Source organism: Lithobates pipiens, unplaced genomic scaffold, assembly GCF_037356315.1.
Source record: "Lithobates pipiens isolate NorthernLeopardFrog02 unplaced genomic scaffold, aLitPip1_a1.2 Scaffold_19, whole genome shotgun sequence".
In the NCBI taxonomy this organism is placed as follows: Eukaryota; Metazoa; Chordata; class Amphibia; order Anura; family Ranidae; genus Lithobates; species Lithobates pipiens.
In genome coordinates this window covers 63402209-63423710 of record NW_027507764.1, presented here as the reverse complement: position 1 = coordinate 63423710, position 21502 = coordinate 63402209, and the positions used below count along the sequence as shown (strand labels likewise).

Below are 21502 nucleotides of genomic sequence, written 5' to 3'. Positions count from 1 at the left end.
CCCTGTCCCGCCCGCACATGAAAGCGGTGTTCAAACCACACATAGGAGGTATCGCTGTGATCGGTAGAGTGAGAGCAATAATTCTAGCCCTAGACCTTCTCTGTAATTCAAAACGTGCAACCTGTAGAATTTTTTTAAACGTCGCCTATGGAGATTTTAAAGGGTAAAAGTTTGTCGCCATTCCATGAGCGGGTGCAATTTTGAAGCGTGACCTGTTGGGTATTAATTTACTCGGCGTAACATTATTTTTCATAATATAAAAAAAAAATTGGGCTAACTTTGTTGTCTTAATTTTTTATTAACTAAATTATTTTTCCTAAAAAAAGTGCGCTTGTAAGTCCGCTGCGCAAATACGGTGTGACAGACAGTATTGCAACAACCACCATTTTATTCTCTAGGGTGTTAGAATAAAAAATATATATATATATAGTGTTTAGGGGGTTCTAAATAAAGGGAAGTAGATAGGCAGGTAATAAAAAAACAGGCAGAGCAAGCTCCATTAGCATTGCTGGTTGTCATACCAACGGCCACCACAAGAGGGCGCCAGATTCCAGAAGGAATCATAGGACCGCAGAAGGCCTCAAAGCCGCAGCCTCAATTACCGGCGGAACGGCCCGATGCGATCACGCTGGGGGGGTCCACGAAGACAGGATACCCCCAGCTGTGCTGCCCCAGGCGCCAGGTCGCTATTTCTAGTCGCAAATGCGACCTGGTGCCCGGGTTTTGTTGAGCCCTGGTCTATGGGATTGTTTGGCCATTCTTCCAGAAGCACATTTTTGATGTCGGGCACTGATGTTGGACGAGAAGGCCTGGCTTGCAGTCTCTCTAATTCATCTCAAAGGTGTTCTGTTGGGTTGTGATGCAGGCCAGTCAAGTTCATCCACCTCACACTCACTCATCCATGTCTTTATGGACCTTGCTTTGTGCACTGGTGCGCAGTCATGTTGGAACAGGAAGGGACCATCCCCAAACTGTTCCCACAAAGTTGGGAGCATGAAATTGTCCAAAAACATCTTGGTATACTGATGCCCCAAGTGTTCCCATCACTAAGAACTAAGGGGCCAAGCCCAACCCCTGAAAAACAACCCCACATCATAATCCCCCCCTCCACCAAATGATTCGGACCAGTGCACAAAGCAAGGTCCATAAATACACGGATGAGCGAGTTTTTAGGGTGTAAGAACTTGACTGACCTGCACAGAGTCCTGACCTTAACCCAATCGAACACCTTTGGGATGAATTTGAGTGCAGACTTGCAAGCCAGGCCTTCTCGTCCAACATCAATGCCTGACCTCACAAATATGTTTCTGGAAGAATGGTTAAACATTCCCATAGACACACTCCTAAACCTTGTGCACAGCCTTCCCAGAAGAGTTGAAGCTGTTATAGCTGCAAAGGGTGGGCCAACTCAGTATTGAACTCTACGGACTAAGACTGAGATGCCATTAAAGTTCATGTGCGTGTAAAGGCAGGCGTCCCAATACTTTTGACAATATAGTGTATATGTGTATATTGCTGCTTGCCTGTATTTTAGCTTTAAACTTTTGAAGGCCACCAAACATGCCCAAGTTAGATATTAATTGCTTTAAGTATTACATTTATTAGGCAACAAGTCGCCTATAAGTTGGTAATGGTCAAGTCAGGCATTTTTTTTTTTTTGCAGTGTTTAAAAGAACAGGAGAAAATGATTTTTATACTGGCCAATGGATTTTTGGCACAGTGAAAATATGATGTTCCAGATCTGAGCTTATACAGTGCCTTGCAAAAGTATTCACCCCCCTTGGCATTTTTCCGCAATCTTTAAGTCTGACCACAGATTTTCTATTGGATTTAGGTCTGGGCTTTGACTAGGCCATTCCAACACATTTACATGTTTCCCCTTAAACCACTCAAGTGTTGCTTTAGCAGTGTGTTTGGGGTCATTGTCCTGCTGGAAGGTGAACCTCCGTCCTAGCCTCAAATCACACACAGATTGGTTCAGGTTTTGCTCAAGAATATCCCTGTATTTAGCACCGTCCATCTTTCCCTCAACTCTGACCAGTTTCCCAGTCCCGACTGCTGAAAAACATCCCCACAGCATGATGCTGCCACCACCATGTTTCACAGTGGGGATGGTGTTCTTTGGGTGATGTGTTGGGTTTGCGCCAGAGATAGCGTTTTCTTGATGGCCAAAACAGTTCAATTTTAGTCTCATCAGACCAGAGCACCTTTCTCCATACATTTTGGGAGTCTCCCACATGCCTTTTCGGAAAACTCAAAATGTGCCATTTTTGTTTTGTTGCTGAAAGTAATGTCTTTCTTCTGGCCACTCTGCCATAAAGCCCAACTCTATGGAGCGTACGACAGATAGTCCAGTCTCTGCTGTGGAACTCTGCAGCTCCTCCAGGGTTACCTTAGGTCTCTATGCTGCCTCTCTGATGCCCTTCTTGCCCGATCCGTGAGTTTTAGTGTGCGGCCGTCTCTTGGCAGGTTTGCTGTTGTGCCATGTTCTTTCCATTTGGTTATGATAGATTTGATGGTGCTCCTAGGGATCATCAAAGATTTGGATATTTTTTTTTTTATAACCTAACCCTGACTTGTACTTCTCAACAACGTTGTCCCTTACTTGTTTGGAGAGTTCCTTGGTCTTCATGGCAGTGTTTGGTTAGTGGTGCCTCTCGTTTAGGTGTTGCAGCCTCTGGGGCCTTTCAAAAAAAGATGTGTATATGTAATGACAGATCATGTGACACTTAGATTGCACACAGGTGGACATCATTTCACTAATTATGTGACTTCTGAGCTTTTTTAAGGGCTTCATAACAAAGGGGGGTGAATACATACACACATGCCAACTATATCAGTTTTTTTATTTCTGAAAAATAGTTTTATGTATTTATTTTTCTAATTTTACTTCACCAACTTAGACTATTGTGTTTTGATCCATCACATATAATTCAGATTAAAAAAACATTGAACTAAAGGCTGTAATGTAACAAAATAGGTAAAAAAGCCAAGGGGGTGAATACTTTTGCAAGGCACTGTATATCCTGGCCAACACCGTTTTTTTTTTTTAACAGCTGATGTGCAGAGAAGTTGAAATTGGTGTGGTGTACAATAATGTTGCATGGTATGCGCCTCCATAGAGTTATTTTGAGTAGAAGTAAAACATCTATACTGGGGATTACTGGAACAAGATCCATATAATGTGTACTCTCACAATTGTACTATATTTTTGAGCACAATACGTTTCGAAGACATGGCAGCGTATGAGCATTGCCCCTCTGTGCCTACATGCTGCCAGTATGATGTCTCTCTACAGATCAGAATGCTGTCTGAGCCTCCCAACCAATGCACATTCATATGTTGGTTATTACAAGTCTTCTGTGAAATGTAAATAAAAACAGTGAATTGCACAGAGTTCAAAATAAGAAAAATGTGCATTGCGACTGTATAGATCAAAACTTTTTTTTTTTTTTTTCTTCTTTTGAACAGGGAGACAAAACTACTGAGCTGGGAGAGTCCTCACTAAAGATGCCCATTGGGCCCATTTATCAGGAGCTGCAAAGCCTTAGGCAGGCCTTGTTCTCCAAATATGTGGAGGAAGTTATTGCTTTAAAAAAGCAACACAAGGCAGAATTGGATCAGCTTAGAGTCGACCTGACGGAGAAGTTCAGCGTGGAGAAGGCAGCTCTGAGGCAGGAAATCGTCCAGCTGACAAGAGCCAAGCAAGAGACTGTAAATGGCGGTTTCCAGCCTACCTTGTGTCCAATCACGGAGGAGAAGAGTGACACGGATCTCAGTCAGTTGCTGGAGGAGCGCTACCAGGAGAAGATTGAGCAAGAAATTGCACGAGTGAGTTCGGTTCTGGGTTCATACAGATTACAGATCATTCACAACTGACAAATTACATTTTTTTAAGCCTTTAGCCTGGGATTCGCACAGGAATTGCACTGCGTTCTTCTGCACATTACATGCAATGTGATGTGGCTCAAATTGTATCTGCACCAATATGGTGCAGGGCCCTTTTTTCCACACCCATGCGATACGTTTCTGACAATTTGCGCTATTGCAATTTGTTTCAGAGTGTTAATATTGATACCCGTAGAACGCATGGACACTGTACGATTGCGGTGCGCAAATCGCACAGGATTCGCTGCATGTCCCGCATTGCATCAGTTTGAACCAAGGCTTACAGTGAACCTGTACTGGTTGTGTTGGGCTACGATCATCTCATGTCTTTGTATACTTAAAGGGGTTGTAAAGTCTCAGTGTTTTTCACAGAATGCCTTTAGGTGAGAAACCTTTCATGTTGCAGCTGCCCCTCAGAGCCCCACTTTTACTTACCTGAACATGATCTTTCCAATGATGAGAACGAGCACAGCAGCTCCAGATGCTGTCTCGGGTCCTAATTGGATAGATTGATAGCAGCAGGAGCCATTTCTGATGGGACACAGAACTGACAGTAGTGGCTCACATATTTGAAAAATTAAAAATATGTGAGCCACTAGTTTTCTAAAACATTACTAGATACTGAAAAAATATGTATATTAAGACGATCACATGTATATGTATGTAGAAAAAAGCTTAAATAATATGGGTGCTTTTTAACCTTTTCATTTTCAGGGGTCACAGGATTGTGGTCACCAGACTGGTGTCTTACGGTAAAGTGTGTATTGCAGTGCAGTGCCATGGAGTGTCATTTGATTTAATGGCACAATGCACTGTATAGTAGCAGCCAGTGCAAACACTGCAGCTCACCACATTACATCGCAAGCTGAACAAAATTTGAAAATACACTTCCGACGTTTCATGTGTGAATGCTCAAGAAGCCACCGCTGTTGTCCTATTTTGATGCTCATTTGAAACGCATGTTCAATGCAGCTAAGCAAATTCCCATTGACTTTAAGAGAGTAGCGTAGAAGACTGTTCTGAGACCGCATTGCACCTGCTTTGCTTTTCTTTGCACACAGCATGTCTTATTGAGGTGGGTTTAAATTTCAGGCAAAACAGGTCAAACATGTCATTTTCTTATCAAATGCTGCCCTGCATTTGAAGGGAAAAGGCTGTGTTTGACAAGTACGCCCAACAAGTGCCAAAAGAAGAGCCGGTTCACACAGCGAGGCGAGGCGAGGCGACACGGCTCGCCTCGCCTCGCTCCCGCAAGTCGCCCCCATTCAGTACTATGGAACCGTTCTGAGAGGAGCGACTCGAGTCGCTCCGACTCAGAAAAAAGGTTCCTGTACTACTTCGGGGCGACTTCGGGGGCGACTTGCATTGACTTCTATACAGAAGTCCTCTGCAAGTCGCCGCTGAGCTCCCAGCAGGTCGCGGCGAGGTAAGTCTGAGACGCCTCGCCGCGCCTCGCTGTGTGAATCGGCCCTTACTTTAAAGCAGTTGTAAAGGGTATTTATTATTTTATAAAAAAAATAAATAAATAAATAAATAAATAGTATACCTGGAACCATGCAGCCTGGAACCTCCTTTTCTGTAATCCCCCTACTGGCGCTTGTGGCTACTCCTTTTCTCCGTGTGCCACCTTAGGAAGCTGCTTCCTATGGTGGCACTCCTGTGGGCTCACTCCTGAGCTGGGCTCTGTGTGTCCATTAACACACACAGCACGGCTCAGCCCCGCCCCCTCAAATGATTTGAATGACAGCAGAAGGCACCAATGGCTCCCACAACTGTCTCAGACACTGTGAGGAGAGAGAGACTGACCAACGCCACTGCAGACAGGCATAGCACTGGATTCAAATAGGATAAATGATAATGATATAAAATGCAATTGTCAAACAAGTACGTTGTACTTCCTAACTGGAAGAATATAAAAATGTAATTAGTTGTATTGTTGAAAAGAAATGGCCATTATTTTGAAGAATATGCCTGATGTAATACATAATGATCATTGTTTGAAGTTTGCTCATATTGCAATCCAGCTTTATTTTTCCTTGTTGGCGAGTTATTGGCCAAGCACCTGTTCACACTTCATACAGAGTTTCTCCTTTCTTGTTAAGGTTATCGTCGAGATGTCGATTGCATTTGCCCAACAAACTGAGCTTGCTCGACTGTCCTCCTTGGAGGTGGCTGAACAGCAGAACTTTTCCCAGGATCAGACTGCAGCCCCTGAGCAGGACGCTGATAAGCAGGCAGTGGATGCACAAGGAGAAGAGCTGGAACAACAGGAGGGCATCCAGTTAAAAGATTTTCCAGTGACTGATACTAGTGATGTAGATTTTGATGTTCGTCAACATGAAGATCCAACCCCTGCTGCACAAGATACCAAAACCGAAACAAAGACCCAGCCCAAAGAAAGAGCCATGCTTCTCAAAGAGGAGGTAAGAGCAGAATCTTTCTATATTTAAAGGCATCTAAAGCCAAAGTTGTAACTAGCATAGAAGCTGTATTACCTGCTGAAAGACTATGTGATCCAACCAGGCTTTGTTATACAATTACATTTCATAGGAAAGTTACATTGTTACTAAACCCACAAGAGTAAAATCAGTCTGTATATACAGTAAAGCATGCTGGTCATACTTACTAATCCTCTGCATTGTGTAAAAACGCTGCTTGATCCTGTATGCACAGATCCTCCTCTTCCTCCACTGACTCCAAATTATGTCTGGACAAGACAGAGCCTTTGGAGTCAGGCTGCACATGCTCAGTTTGGTGTGTATTGCTAGAGAGGTTTTTTTTTTCTTGGGAGAGTGCATATAATCAGCGCAGGACCAATCAGCACTATCCAGACAGAGGGTCATGAGCCTTGCAGCCTCGTAGGACAGTTTAGTGCATTATGACTGCTATACACTGCTGTTGAGAAAAGGTATTTAACAATTTAGATTTACTAAAATAATTGCATTTCCATGTTCTGTGTACTGTGGGAGACCAGATATAGTGGGTGCTGGGTTTAGTAACGCATTTTTCAGTGTCTGCAGCTCTGACACTACCTCGCCTTTCCCATGCTTTTTGGATTGTTGCTAATCCACCAACACACAAATTCTGTCTTCCCAGCAAGTCCACCAAAATATATCCAACTTCTAGCCATTAGCTTACATGTCAGGTGTGTCTCACTGTAAACCCGATTTCACCTCTCCATTGGAAACTAAATTAAGGTACTGGTTCACTAATTAAGATATATATATATATATCACACACACACACACTACTGTGCCAAAGTCTTGGGCAGGTGTGAAAAAATGCTGTAAATGAAGAATGCTTTCAGAAATAGAAGCATTATTAGTTTATTGGAAGTTGATGATTTGGTTCCCACAGAGCCCTGATCTCAACATCATGGAGTCTGTCTGGGATTACATGAAGAGAGAGAAGTATGTGAGGCGGCCAACATCCACAGAAAAACTGTGGTTAGTTTTCCAAGATGTTTGGAACAAAAATGGTATGCAAGTGTACCTAGAAGTATTGATGCTTGTTTGAAGGCAAAGGGCGGTCACACCAAATATTGATTTGATTTGAATTTTTCTTCTGTTCATTTAATTTATTTCCATCTTCTTAATTGATAAAATATAAATGATTTATATTTCTGTTTTTGGATGCATTCTTCATTTTCTGCATTTTGTTTACACCTGTCTAAGACAGTACTGAAATAATTAACTGAACAGCTTTTTTTTTTCTTTTTTTTTTTATATGCAGTTCCTTTCCTAAACAGAATCTGTTGCCTTGGCTGTCCAGGGTAATGTAACCGATTCTCTTGAAATACACCTCCTGAATCTAATAGTGACTTTGGGTCCTTTCACACGGGGCGGATCAGTTCTGATCCGCCCCGTGGATATCCGTATGCTCAGCGGGGATCACTCCGTCGATCCCCGCTGAGCAGGAAGAGGACAGGTCCGTCTCTGCACACTGCGCAGGGACAGACCTGTCACAGCGCCGCTCTCCCCTATGGGAGATCGGATGATGACGGACCGCAGTGCCCGTCGTCACCCGATCCGATCCGCAGACGGATGGAAAAAATAGCTTTTTCCTCCGTTACACTTTTTCGGATCGGAGCGGGTCGGATGTCAGCGGACATGTCACCGCTGACATCCGACGCTCCATAGAGCTCTATGGAGCACCCGTTCAGGTCCGCCTGAAAAACTGACAGGCGGGCCTGAACGGAACATCAGTGTGAAAGGGGCCTTTCTGTTGTGCTACCCTGCTGCTCCACTTATCTTCCACAGCCCTTGGAAATTCCTGGTACTGTGGATAGGGGGGAGCATGTAACTTGATTAGGGATTAGATCCTGCAGGTGATCTGGACTGCAGAATAGCTCATCGAAAGTCTGTATCTTTAAAAAAAAAAAAAACTGTTACTTGGCTCATTTGGAAAGTAAAATGTTAATAGTAAGCAGTGTAATGACCAGGCTGCTGAGCTTACATTCTAGTGCTAAGGAAATTAGCACTTCCCTACATTGCGTTCTTCCAATATCACACTCACTTAATAGGCAACAGTGGAAACCTAATCTGTTTCTAATGTTTGCTCTTAAAGTGTTACTAAATCCAGGACCCTGCATTCACTATATCTGGTCTCAAATGCAATTCTTTTAGTAAATATAAACAGCTAAATACCTTTTCTTGTCAGCAGTATATAGCAGTCTTGTGACTTCTATCAGTGTCTGGTTAAAGCTTGTAGGAGGAGTTTTCATTCTACTCTGACTGTTCTATGAGGGTGCAGGACCCCTGACCCTCTGTCTGGACAGTGCTGATTGGCCCTGTGGTGAGCACATGCACCCTCCCAAGAAAAAACAAACAAAACACCTCTCTAGCAATGCACACCAAACTGAGCATGTGCAGCTTGCCCCCAAAGCAAGTATTCTTTTTAAAGTATGTTCTATTAGGAGATATATTGGGAACCGTGGAAGAAGAGGATTAGAGAAGACCGGATCAAACAGCCTATTTACACAATGAGGAGGGTTAACCCTTTAGGTTCCACAGTGAGTATAGCAAACATGCTATACTGCATATACAGACTGATTTTACTGTTGTGGGTTTGATAACACTTTAACCACTTGCCGACCGGGCCATAGCCGAAAGACTGATGCAGCGAGGTTGGCTTATTCTGGGAGGGCGTCCATGGACGTATTGATTGGAAGGATCTGTTTTACATGCCTATCTTATGCCGCGTACACACGAGCGGACTGTATGGCGTACTTAGTTCGTCATACAATCCGACGGACAGTCCGTCGTACTTTCCACTGAACGGACTTGACCACACACGGATGCACAAACAGTCCGTCAAAAGCTTGCGCGATGACGTGTACAGCACGTATGACGTGACTAGAAATAGGAAGTCCAAGACACAGCAAAGCACCCTTCCGCCGTGTAAATCCTTTCTGGGCATGCGCCATTCTTAGTACGTCGAACTAGCATACTGACGACCGTACTGTCCGCTGAAACCAAAGTACGACGGACAGAATTTCGAAAAAACCGAAATACTTAGTACGCCAGACTGCACGCTGAAAAAGTCCACTGAAGCCCACACACGAGCGGATTGTCCACTGAAATGTGTTTCGACGGACTAAGTACGCCATACAGTCCGCTCGTGTGTATGCGGCATTAGGGTCATGTCATGTGAGGAAGCCTGTCTCAGGTGACAACTCACTGAGACTAACACACTGCTGACCTTTTCTTATGGAGTCGCCCCTTCTCTAGCTAGACCAGCGAGGTGTCACTTTCCTGCTTCTCCCTTGTTAGAGAGTGAAATTGTGCAGCATTCTGTGCTAGTGTGAAAGTAATTCTGTTAGACTGAGTTTCTCTTTTCTGGGCGATTCTGCCTTTGGAAATGTTTTGTATTTCCAGTGACAGAATCATTGGACTGACGTGGCCCTTGCAATAGAATTCTAAGATTTATTTATTTTTAATTGTTCGATTTCCCATCTGTAAAAAATAAAAATAAAAAAATTTCCAATCACTCTCTTACCCCACCTTCTCTTTGGTCCAGTGCCAACAGTTATTCTGCTCATTCCCTATGAGCCCTACCTATCCTTTACATGCCTACCACCAGGGAACACGTCATGACGTGGGCTGGACTTGCAGTACTCCAGGATTGATGCTCACACATCAATCTGTGAGTTCCACTTAGCCCTGAGAGAAGGGAGAAGAACCACCTGACATCCCACCTGTCTATATAGAGGACTTTAAGATAAAGAGCATGTAATGAGCTATAAAATAAAAGGGGGGGGGGGGGGTTACAGTTTGCAGTTTTTGGGTGGAAGGCAGGTGACAAGTTGCATGTCTGGAGTTCCACTTTAACATTGCAGTGCACTCTAAATGTGAAGTGCGGAATGCGACCGTCTTCCATTTTTCTTTGCTCTGTTTATCACATTCGTCCCTACAGCATTTTAATGTTCAGGGACTGCTGTCCCTCCCATTCTAGAACAATTAGCCCCACACCTGATTCTGGGAGAAAACGACTGATTTGTGTAGGAAATAATGTTGTTGGTTTAAGTAAGGCAAATATTTGTGCAGGTAGTGAGGAGCAGGGAGTACGGATGTGTAGAGCAGAGAATGAAGTGTCCGCCGGATCTTCTAGGTCTCTGTAAGAAGCGTTGGGGTATCAGCCAGGAGACACGTCTGATTTAATCTGCTTTGATCTCTGGATGTAAGTAATGATGCGGCATTTATATGATTTGTTTGTAATATGCGGGGTCTGACAGTCCTGGGGGGGCTAGTTTATGTTTTCTGTGCTGAACGGTTTTCTTTCCAGGAGATAGATGGATATCTAGAGGATACAAGGAGGTGACCTCATTCTGCTCTGTATTTCTGGCATGATGTTACATTTTACCCGTCACCCACACTTCATTCTTTATTCTTTATATTCATCTGAGATTGCCTCACCTGCTGGAAATTGTCCTTGGGCCTCATTCACACTGACACTCTTGCGTTTAGCTTTTAAATGATGGAGAAGTAATCTGGGAGGTAGAAAGTGCTTTCATCCTTACCAGATCACCTTTTTGCGAGTTCCTGCTATAAAACATTTAGGCACATTTATATGTCTATTTGCGTTTTAGGTGTGAGTTTCTAACAGATCATGGCTGCACAGAATTTGTTTTATTTATTTTTATTTTTTATTTTTTTCATTAACGCAGATTAACTTACTGCACTCATTTTCTGTTAAGTTTTTTTTTTTAAACGCACCTTAATGCAGGTAAATGCTCAGTGAGAATGGCACCTTTAAAAATCATTACATGCACATATGTGCTTAATAATGTCCTCTAAATGCATCTAAATGTAGGCTTGACTGTGGCAGTCCGCAGAAAAAGCACCACTTGACACTAAAGCCCCCCGTACACACGATCCCAAAATCGGACGACAAATCGTCCGTTTTTATTTTTGCATGATAGACGTATATCAAACGTGAAGAGTTTACTAAAGTTACAAAAATTCTCCTTTGACAGAATAAAAAATCTGATGTGATGTAATGTGTTACAGTGTATTTGTATTGTATTTGTGGACGACAACTGAACTGATTAAATGAAAATCACATCATCTGGTATCGTACAAGAATAATTTACGTGCTTGTCCGATCGGATAATATTGGATAAACTGTCATGATCGGCTCTTGAAAGCTCTGTACTAACCATCTGATTATCGTATGATCGCTTAGAGAGCGCTATTTTTCATATGGTTTTCAGATTGTGTGTTAGGCTGTGTAATGCCGCGTACACACGAGCGGACTTTTCAACATCCAAAGTCTGAAGGACTGAGTCCGTCAGACTATCCGATCGTGTGTGGGCTGCAACGGACTTTTGACTCGCCAAAGTCCGAAGGACTTTAGAATATGGAACATGCTTCAAATTTTTCCGAAGGAACTCCGCCGGACCCGGTCCCCTTAGAAAAATCTGCTCGTGTGTGTGCTAGTCTGACGGACTAAAACTGACGCTAGGGCAGCTATTGGCTACTGGCTATGAACTTCCTTATTCGAGCCGAGTCGTACGTCATCACGTTCGAATCCGTCGGAGTTTAGTGTGATCGTGTGTGGCCAAGTCCGCTCAGCCGAAAAGTCTGTCAGAACTCCGTCGGAATTCCAGCAGAACTCCGACGGAACTCCTTCGGAAGTCTGTCGGACATAAGTCCTCTCGTGTGTACGGGGCTTAAGGCTGCTTTATCTCAGAGGAATTTTTCAAATGCTTTTGTGTTTTTAATAAATAATAATAAAAAAAAGCACCTGAAAAGCTCAACAAAAATGGTTCCTTTTAAAATCAATGAATGTGTTCACAGTGGGGTGGTGCACTTCCATTGTGGCGAAAAAAAAATTCTGCTTGCATCATTTATGGAACATGTTTTGGGGAGGTAAAATCTTTTTTTAACAAAATCATACCTTTCCATTGAAAGCAAAGGAAATTGAGGCAAAAACACACCGCAATGTGTTATTGGTGCAGTTTTTGAGTTACGTGTCCTTTTTAAAAACGACATCACAAACGCGGTAAAATTGTGGCAAAAACGCATATGCGTCCAGGACTCTCCCTCTTCTGTCCACGATTCTCCCTCCTCATTGGCAAAGACACAGCAGCGGCACCATTAGCCCTGCGGCTATCAGTTAGCCAATCAAAGAGAGGGGGAAGGGCCAGACTGCAGCTCCCAGTCTGAGTTTACACATGGAGCTGCAACTCAGCTCGGGTCTTCCCATAGAAACCTAGTTGCTGTGGGGGCACCAGATAGGAAGGAGGGACCAGGAGCACAGAAGAGGGACCCTATAAGAGGAGGATCTGCGCTGCTCTGTGCAAATCCACTGCAGCTGAGCAGGTAAGTATACTATGTTTTGTGTGTTTTTTGTTTTGTTTTTTTAAAACAGGACTTTACAATCACTTTAAGTTTAAGTTTAGTTAAAAAAGAAAAAGGTTTTTTTTTTTTTTTTTTTTTTTTTTTTAATTAGCACAAGGAACATTACTTACAGTCAAAGTGATGTGTCCCTTGGGCTGCAGAATTAGTTGAAATTGCCCTCCTCTTATCCCTCTACCCGTACAGCTTTCATCTTCCATGGCCACAAAAGCCAAGGGACCTGTCATATGCTCTCATTCAGAGTGTTGACTATGTCTGCCCTTTCTGTGTGCTGCATGAATGGGAACTCAAAATAAACATTTATTGGGGTTTTCCCAAATTTTTACTGCAATGGTGGAAATACACTTTGACAGAACAAAAGGGAGCAAATAAAAGAAGTTCATTGTTAGATTTAATCTAACCTTTAACATAACCTTTAAAGTCAACTTGTGTTTTTCATGTGAAGTGCAAAGCAACAAGCTCCCACCCTGCAGCATTCCATACTTTCCTTCCATAGCACCTCCCTTGCCGTTTCCTTTGCCATTGTAAGCATTGTCACCCCATAACGGGAAGTGCCTGAACAAGGACCTTCACTGCAGATTCACCAGGTATTATTTTATAGAGGAGCTCCAGTCTCCCCCCAAAAAATGAAGTCAGCAGCTTCAAATACTGTAGCTATTGACTCTTCATATACGGAATGTACGAGATGAAGCTGCGCTAAGGTTTGGTAATGAAAAAGCCCAAACCAAAGGAATTGGGCCAATACGTTTAACAACAACAAATGGTAAGTGATAAAAATGAAGGCAGAGGAATCCAATGCAAGTATCAAGTGAATGTGAATACACAAAAAATAAATGTGTTATATAAAAAGATTGCAAAAACACTAAGTGTATATATAGATGGGTTAATAAACCCAATCTCAGAGTGATGAGTGGTGACAAAAAGTAGTGAATAAAACATAAGTGACAAGATATAATAAACAAGTGAGTACTAATTAAAAAAACAAAACAAAAGTGAGTCCATATGACATCTGATGAAAAAACAGATAAGAGAAGACGGATCCAAACTAAGTCCATATGCAATGTGTAAGGAACTTGATCACGGTGACAAATCCAAAACGCCATAGACCGTGCAGAAAGTAGGAAAGATGCCTCCACCTACAAAGACACTGCCGCTTACTGGAATGATGAGGTCCCTTATGACAGGGGACCCAGGAGCGCGAGTGGCTTATAACCCAGCCTAAGGTCTCAATGGCAGGCACAAAGGTCTCAATCCCAGCAACGATCCCAGCAGCGTAAACATCATCTCAATGGAGCCAAATGCTTAACTCCCCATAAAGATAAAAGAAGGCTTGCATAGTGTAAAACCTTAATACATCACGTGACGATGTCCTTTGTAGTGACGAAAGGCATAGGGAGGAGCGGCATGCTGACGTCATCGCGTGCCGCGTTAGTCTTGGAAGCACTGGGAAACACTTTTTGAAAGATAAAAAGTGCATTTTATATAGAACGATCTAGATCAGACCAAAATGAGGGACAAATGAGCAAGAATGAGGGACAGAGGGACATTGATCCAAATCAGGGACAGTCCCTCGAAATCAGGGACAGTTGGGAGCTATGGTGCTGCACTATTTAAGGTGCCTACCCACTACCATTCTAAAAATAGGGAAGAGGCCTAATATAAGTGAGTGATGGCATGAAGTCTTAATCCTGCAAGAAGTTTTAGGAGGAGATTTGAATAAACATGGAGTAGAGCTGCACTAATAAAATAAAATGAGAATCACAATTTTTTTTGCCTATAATAAAGATCCCGATTCTAAAGAACTTTTCTTTTTTAAGGACTCATGTACACTGCTGCTGGTAAACGGATGTTCAGAGGCCGTTGGATGCTTTTTTCAACTGCCCCCGAACCCATCCAATGTTATCTTATGTGTACATGTACACAGGTTCATTTAATGTCGTTTTTAGGCAGTTGAGTTTAGAGGCTTTTTTTGGAAAGCAAAAAAAAATGAGTTCAGACTGTTTTTATTTTTTTTCCAAACCCTTCTAAATGCAAATGCTGCATGTAAATGTGGCAAAACGAACATTTTAAACGTGGGTTACTATCTGTCAAGTTTAATCGTTCAGGAGAGGCTGTAAAAACGTCCCGTGCACATTAAGCCTTAAGATTCACAACCCCTGAACATTAGGTTATCAAACAAGATAGAATAAGACATAATACTTTTTGTTTCAATCAAATTTAAAGAAATGTAATGGGTAATGAAATAATAAAAATTACCATTAAGTTATATTAGGGTCATATTTTTTAGTACTCGCCGATACTAATTAGCGATACCTACCGCTACTTTTTTGTTTACACTTCAGCTGTCAGCAATGGTACAAAGCATTGAAAAGTTTACAAATTAAGCACTTCAATACCGGGCACTTAAACACCTTCCTGCCCAGACCAATTTTGATCTTTCTGCGCTGTTGCACTTTGAATGACAATTGCGCGGTCATGCTACACTGTACCCAAATTAATTTTTATCATTTTTTCCCCACAAATAGAGCTTTATTTTGGTGGTATTTGATCACCTCTACGGTTTTTATTTTTTGCTAAACTTTGTAAATAAGTAAGTTTTCTCCTTCACTGATGGGCACCAATGAGGTGGCACCAATGAGGTGGCACCAATGAAGTGGCACTGATGAGGTGGCATTGATGGACACTGATATGTGGCACTGATAGGCGGCACTGATGGGTGGAACTGATGGGCGACACGGATGGGTACTGATAGGTGGCACAAATTGGTACTGATAGCTGGTACGGGTTGGCATGGGTAGGCGGTACAGATGGGCATGGGTAGGCGGTACAGATGGGCATGGGTAGGCGGCACAGATGGGCATGGATAGGCGGCACAGATGGGCATGGATGGGCACTGATAGGCGGCACAGGTGGGCACTGATAGGCGGCACAGTTGGGCACTGATGGGCGGCATTGTATTATGTTATATTGTACTAATGGATGCCAATCAGTGCCAAACAATAATGCATGCCAATCAGTGATGCCCATTGTGGGCACTGATTGGCATCCATTGTGGGCACTGACTGGCATCCCTGGTGGTCTAGGGAGGATTACCTTGTGCTGGGCATCCCTGGTGGTCTGGTGGCATCCCTGGCGGTCCAGTGTGGGCATCCTCAGGGGGGGCTGCGCTGATAATTGATCAGCACAGACCCCCCCCCCCCGTCAGAGGAGCAGCCGATCGGCTCTCCTCTACTCGCGTCTGACAGACGCGAGTGAGGAAAAGCCGATCATCGGCTTTTCCTATTTACACTGTGATCAGCCGTGATTGGACACGGCTGATCACTTGGTAAAGAGTCTCCGTCTGAGACTCTTTACCGAGATCGTAGTTGCCGGGTGTCAGACTGACACCCCGCAACAACGATCGCCACAATGCGCGCTCCCCGGGGGCGCGCAGCAGCTCAAAATCCTGATCACGTCATATGTTGTCCGGTCAGAATTTTGAAACCACTTTGCCACCGTGTATCTGCTATAGGGCGGGCGGCAAGTGGTTAAAAAATATAAATTTTTTTATTTTGTGGTGTTTTTTTCAATGTGAAACATGTTTTAATTATTAATATTTTGAAAAAATTGTACAAAAAAAAAATTCACAAGAAAATATGAATTAAATATATTCATTAAAGGAGAGAAAGGCGTTAATAAGGCTGATTAGAGTAAATTAAGGGTTAATAAGGGGAACAATTTATTAACAACCCCCCCAAAAAAAATGCTTAAAACTGACTTAATTTACAAACTGAAGGTAATCCCTTTGATCTGTAAATGAACAGAAAGATGCAATGTTTATTTTTATCTCACTGTTAGCACTGAGCAATGTTGTTGATAAACATTTCCAGCTGTTTTTTTAAAAATGTTTTGAGAGCTGTGAGCAGGAAATTGTAGAAATGCTGGATTAAGGTGGTGTGGTGGGTTGAATCGAGATCACGATCTTTGAACGATTAATCGCGCAGCTCTAATAGGGAGGCATAGCAGGACGTCAACCTTTATTGCTGTCTTTCTTGCAGAAACATAACCAGAGCGCTGTAATGGGTGTCGAGGCTACCAAATATAAGCAAATGTATGAGGAACGGGTTGAGGAAATGAGGCAAGAGCTGGTGAGACAGGAACAGGAATACCAACAGTCGGCGGAGGCTCTGAGACTCGCACATGCCGCACAGCTGGAGAGACAAATGTATGACCAGGAGCAGCTGCTCTCTGAGGTGCACAGTCTGAGGGCACAGCTAGCAGAGGTAAGAACTTATCTCAGATTAATTATGTACAGTTATCTAAAGCCTCATACACACGATAGGACTTTGTACAAACTTTCCCTTGGATTTTTGTACAAAGGGCGTCGGCCCTGAACTTGTATTGCATACACACAGCAGGACTTTTTCAGCCAACTTTCACCAAATCACGTGGTTTTTCTGCTCTTTACCGCCACCTTTGGTCAACTTCTGTATTGTTGTCTGATCTTTTGCATTGGTTCTGAGCATGCCTGTTTGTACTTTGTACAAAAGTCCTATGGTTTTCTGTACACACGATCAGACTTTGCTCCATCAGACTTTTGTTCCCAGAAAGTTTGTCCGTTCGCACAGCCAACAAAAGTCCGATGAAAACCAAAAAAGTTTGTCCGATGGAGCGTACACACGGTCGGATGTTGCTCCAAAACAGCTAATTTGCATGTTTGTTGTCAAAAAGTCTGATCGTGTGTATGGGCCTTAACAATGTGTCTAATTTCCAGAATAATCGAACATTGTGAAAGTCTTCAAATTTCAAAATTTAGGGCAGAGTGACAGGTTCTCTTGAAGTGTACCCCTCATCTCTCCCCCTCTTCCCTTGGTTATGACCTTCACTAATCAGCCCTTCTGTTAAAACCCATAAGAAATACCTAGTGCTTCAATTTATGGGAGAGCATGTGGCCTTCCTGAACTGCCAGTCTCCATGCCCACACACTGTCGCATGAGTGAGGCAACAAGCTCTTGTATGGAGGATACACAGGGTTTAGTCTCCACTACAAAAGAAGGATGGAGTTGTGGGTGAGCATGGCAACGTGGATGCATACAGACACGGGGTAGATGCCATTGTCAACGATTAGATGGCAGTGGCTCTGCATTCTGTGATTGCTGTGATGACCAATCACAGCACCACTGTTTACATTTGAGAGCCCCCTTTCCTCTCGAGGAAAGAAAGTAATGAAGGAGTATGTATCAATAAAGATTAAATGAATTAAGTGATCATAGGTAGCAGCAGATTCAAGGTGTGGAGGGGGGGGGGGGGGGGGGGTTACTTGATTGTGGGATTTACTTTTATTTAACCTTAAAGCAGAGTTCCACCCTCCCAAAAAGTTTTTTTTTGTTTAATTTAAAGTCAGCAGCCACAAACACTGTAGCTGCTGACTTTTAATAAGGACACTTACCTGTCCAGGGAGCCCACGGTGTCAGCCACCCGATCTAGCCGGTTTCCTACCGCACATGTACGAGTCACGTGGAGCTTTCTGAATGGCCCCATCGTCTTCTGGGACACGCACAGGTCCCAGAAGGCAATTGGGGGGGGGGGAGGAATAGGAGCAGAGTCAGAAGAGGAAATTAGGTACCTCACCGCGGCGAAGTTGGGACTGTTCACCCTTTTACTACTAAGGTAAGAAAAAAAAATTGGATGTCCAAAAACATGGGGTGACTGGGTGATCTTTCGTTTAAGACCAAGTACTAAAGTTGGGTGGAACTCCGCTTTAAGCTATACCCAGTCCCCATAGAAGTCGCATTAAATTCGCACCTGTCAAAACACAAAATCACACTGTGAAATTGCATCAATTTGCACCACATAAGTGTGAACTGAGCCTTAACCATGTGTGGCAGCTCCTGCGTTATAGCAGCTCAGTTGTGCTGCTACACTTGTTAGAGGTAGCAGGTGATTAGTAAACAGATGGAACAAATGGCTCCCTACAGAGTAAGCCACACATGTAGTATACATTTACATATTACGGCAATCAAGATGTAACTGGATTATAATGTGAGAGATTGAATGCTACATAATCGCTTTAGCCTCCTTATGGTAACAACCTGATTAAACAGTTCTTCCCAGAATCAGAGACTGTGATTGGATCTATGAATCATCGATGAGACACACATTGGGGGTTATTTACTAAAGGAAAATCCACTTTGCATTGCAAGTGCACTTAAAAATAAAGTCGCTGTAGATCTGAGGGGGACATGCAAGGAAAATAAAAAACAGCATTTTAGCTTGCATGTGTTTGGATGATAAAATCCACAGAGCTTCCCCTCATTTCAAATCTACCCCTTAGATTTAGAGCGATTGCACTTCCAAGTGCACTTGCAGTGCAAAGTGGATTTGCCTTTCGTAAATAACCCCCATTGTGTCATCGATTTTAATTGAAATTATTCTGATCAGTCTGGACGTAAATTTCGATCGCAGGAATGTAGATACATCAACATGCTATCCCTAAGTGTATGACACATCCAAACATACTTTAACCACTTTCAGACCCGGACCATTTTGCTGGCTTAAGACCAGAGCACTTTTTTGCGATTCGGCACTGCGTAGCTTTAACTGACAATTGCGCGGTCATGCGACGTGGCTCCCAAACAAAATTGATGTATTTATTTCCCACAAATAGAGCTTTCTTTTGGTGCTATTTGATCACCTCTGAGTTTTTTATTTTTTGCGCTATAAACAAAAAAAGAGCGTCAATTTTGAAAAAAAAAACACATTATTTTTTACTTTTTGCTATAAAAAAATATCCCCCAAAATATATATAAAAAACATTTTTTTTCCTCAGTTTAGGCCGATACCTATTCTTCTACATATATTTGGTAAAAAAAATTGCAATAAGCGATTATTGATTGGTTGGCACAAAAAAAGCTATAGTGTTTACAAAATAGGGGATAGTTTTATAGCATTTTTATTAATTTTTTTTTACTAGTAATGGTGTCGATCGGCGATTTTTATTGTGACTGCGACAGTATGGTGGACACATCGGACATTTTTGGGACCATTGTCATTTATACAGCAATCAGTGCTATACAAATGCACTGATTCCTGTGTAAATTACACTGCCAGTGAATGGGTTTAACCAGGAGGTGGCAGTGTAGGGGTTAAGTGTGTCCTAGGGGAGTATTTCTAACTGTGGAGGGCGTGGCTGTTTTACAGATCACTGATCTCTGCTCCAATCACAGGGAGCAGAGATCAGTGTCACTTGTTGCTAGGCAGAACGGGGAGATGCTGTTTACATCGGCATCTCCCCGTTCTTCCTCCCCATGAGACGATCGCGGGTGTCCCCGCGGTCGGACTCACGGGGGTCCCGACTGGCACGCACGTGATGGCATGGCGGCAAATTCAAAGGGACATACTTGTACGCCCATTTGACTGTCCGTGCCATTCTGCTGACATACATCGTCGTGCGCTGGTCGGGAAGCGGTTAACTTTTTGATTTTCAGAGCAGACATTACATTTATCAACAGTATGATCGTGATTAACAAAGCGCTCTATATATGGCCAACATTGAGTTTGTGATGTATGCTATCTCTCTGTTTCTTCTTTTTTCTCTTTCTTTCTGTTTTCTCTTTTTTCCTTTCCTTTCCTTTCCCTTTGTCCCTTCCCCTTTCTCTTTCCCTTTCCCTTTCCTTCCCCTTTCCCTTTCCTTTCCTTTCCCTTTTCCTTCCTTTCCCTTTCCCTTTCCTTTCCCTTTCCCCTTTCCTTTCCTTTCCCCTTTCCTTTCCTTTCCTTTCCCCTTTCCCTTTCCTTTCCCCTTCCCCTTTCCCTTTCCTTTCCCTTTCCCTTTCCCTTTCCCTTTCCCTTCCCCTTTCCTTTCCCTTTCCCTTTCCCTTTCCCTTCCCCTTTCCTTTCCCTTTCCCTTCCCTTCCCTTCCCTTTCCCTTCCCTTCCCTTTCCCTCCCCTTCCCCTTTCCCTTCCCCTTTCCCTTCCCCTTTCCCTCCCCTTCCCCTTTCCCTTCCCCTTTCCCTCCCCTTCCCCTTTCCTTCCCCTTCCCCTTTCCTTTTCCTTTCCCTTTTCCTTTCCCTTTCCCTTTCCCTTTTCCTTTCCCTTTTCCTTTCCCTTTCCCTTTTCCTTTCCCTTTCCCTTTCCCTTTCCCTTTTCCTTTCCCTTTTCCTTTTCCTTTCCCTTACCCTTACCCTTTCCTTTCCCCTTTCCCTTCCCCTTACCTTCCTCATGTGCCCCATTTCACTGTACGATCTTCATGAGAGTGCTTCGTAAGGGAATCCATGTAAAAACCCTAAACAATGTTAAAAAAAAAAATGGCTGATATGTTTACCTTTGCCCTCTGGTCCTACCATCCTACAAACTAGACCTAGCCTCTCCACATACTACATTAACCCTCCAGAAAGAAAGAAAGAAAGAGAAAAAAAAAGGTGGGAGGGATATTTCGGTGTTCACTTTCCAAGATATCAATTATTTATCAGCAAAGTGAAATGAGTTTAATTTGTTCAGAATGCCTCGGTGATCAGCGAAAACCAGGCCATAGAGAGGGAGAAGCTTCTGCTGGAAGAACTGGAGTCCATGAAGCAGGCGTGTGCTGAAGTCACGGGGAGGACACGGGATTGTATCCTGCAGGATAGCAGTTCTCAGACACAGGTATAGTCATGTCAGGATGCTGTGCGCCGAGCTTTGCAATACAACTCTGCCTGGACACTGTTGACTTTTTCCTTTTGAGTATCAAATTATATCTGCTGATAGCAGTAGGAGGGGGGCGGGCTTTCCCTGTTGATAGG

General features: G+C 43.2%; 1 protein-coding gene across 8 annotated transcripts in view; it reads left to right on the top strand.

Moving 5' to 3' along the window:
- Positions 1–21502, top strand: part of AKAP9 (A-kinase anchoring protein 9) — a 354940-nt gene that overhangs the window by 134671 nt on the left and 198767 nt on the right. For 7 of the 8 annotated variants that reach the window (XM_077490822.1, XM_077490820.1, XM_077490821.1 and 4 more), the window contains 4 exons: positions 3472–3831; positions 5991–6311; positions 16784–17008; positions 21222–21365. In XM_077490822.1, coding sequence (XP_077346948.1) covers positions 3472–3831; positions 5991–6311; positions 16784–17008; positions 21222–21365 — 1050 coding nt within the window. The remainder of the gene's footprint in view (positions 1–3471; positions 3832–5990; positions 6312–16783; positions 17009–21221; positions 21366–21502) is intronic. The other variant, XM_077490823.1, reaches the window with a different exon arrangement.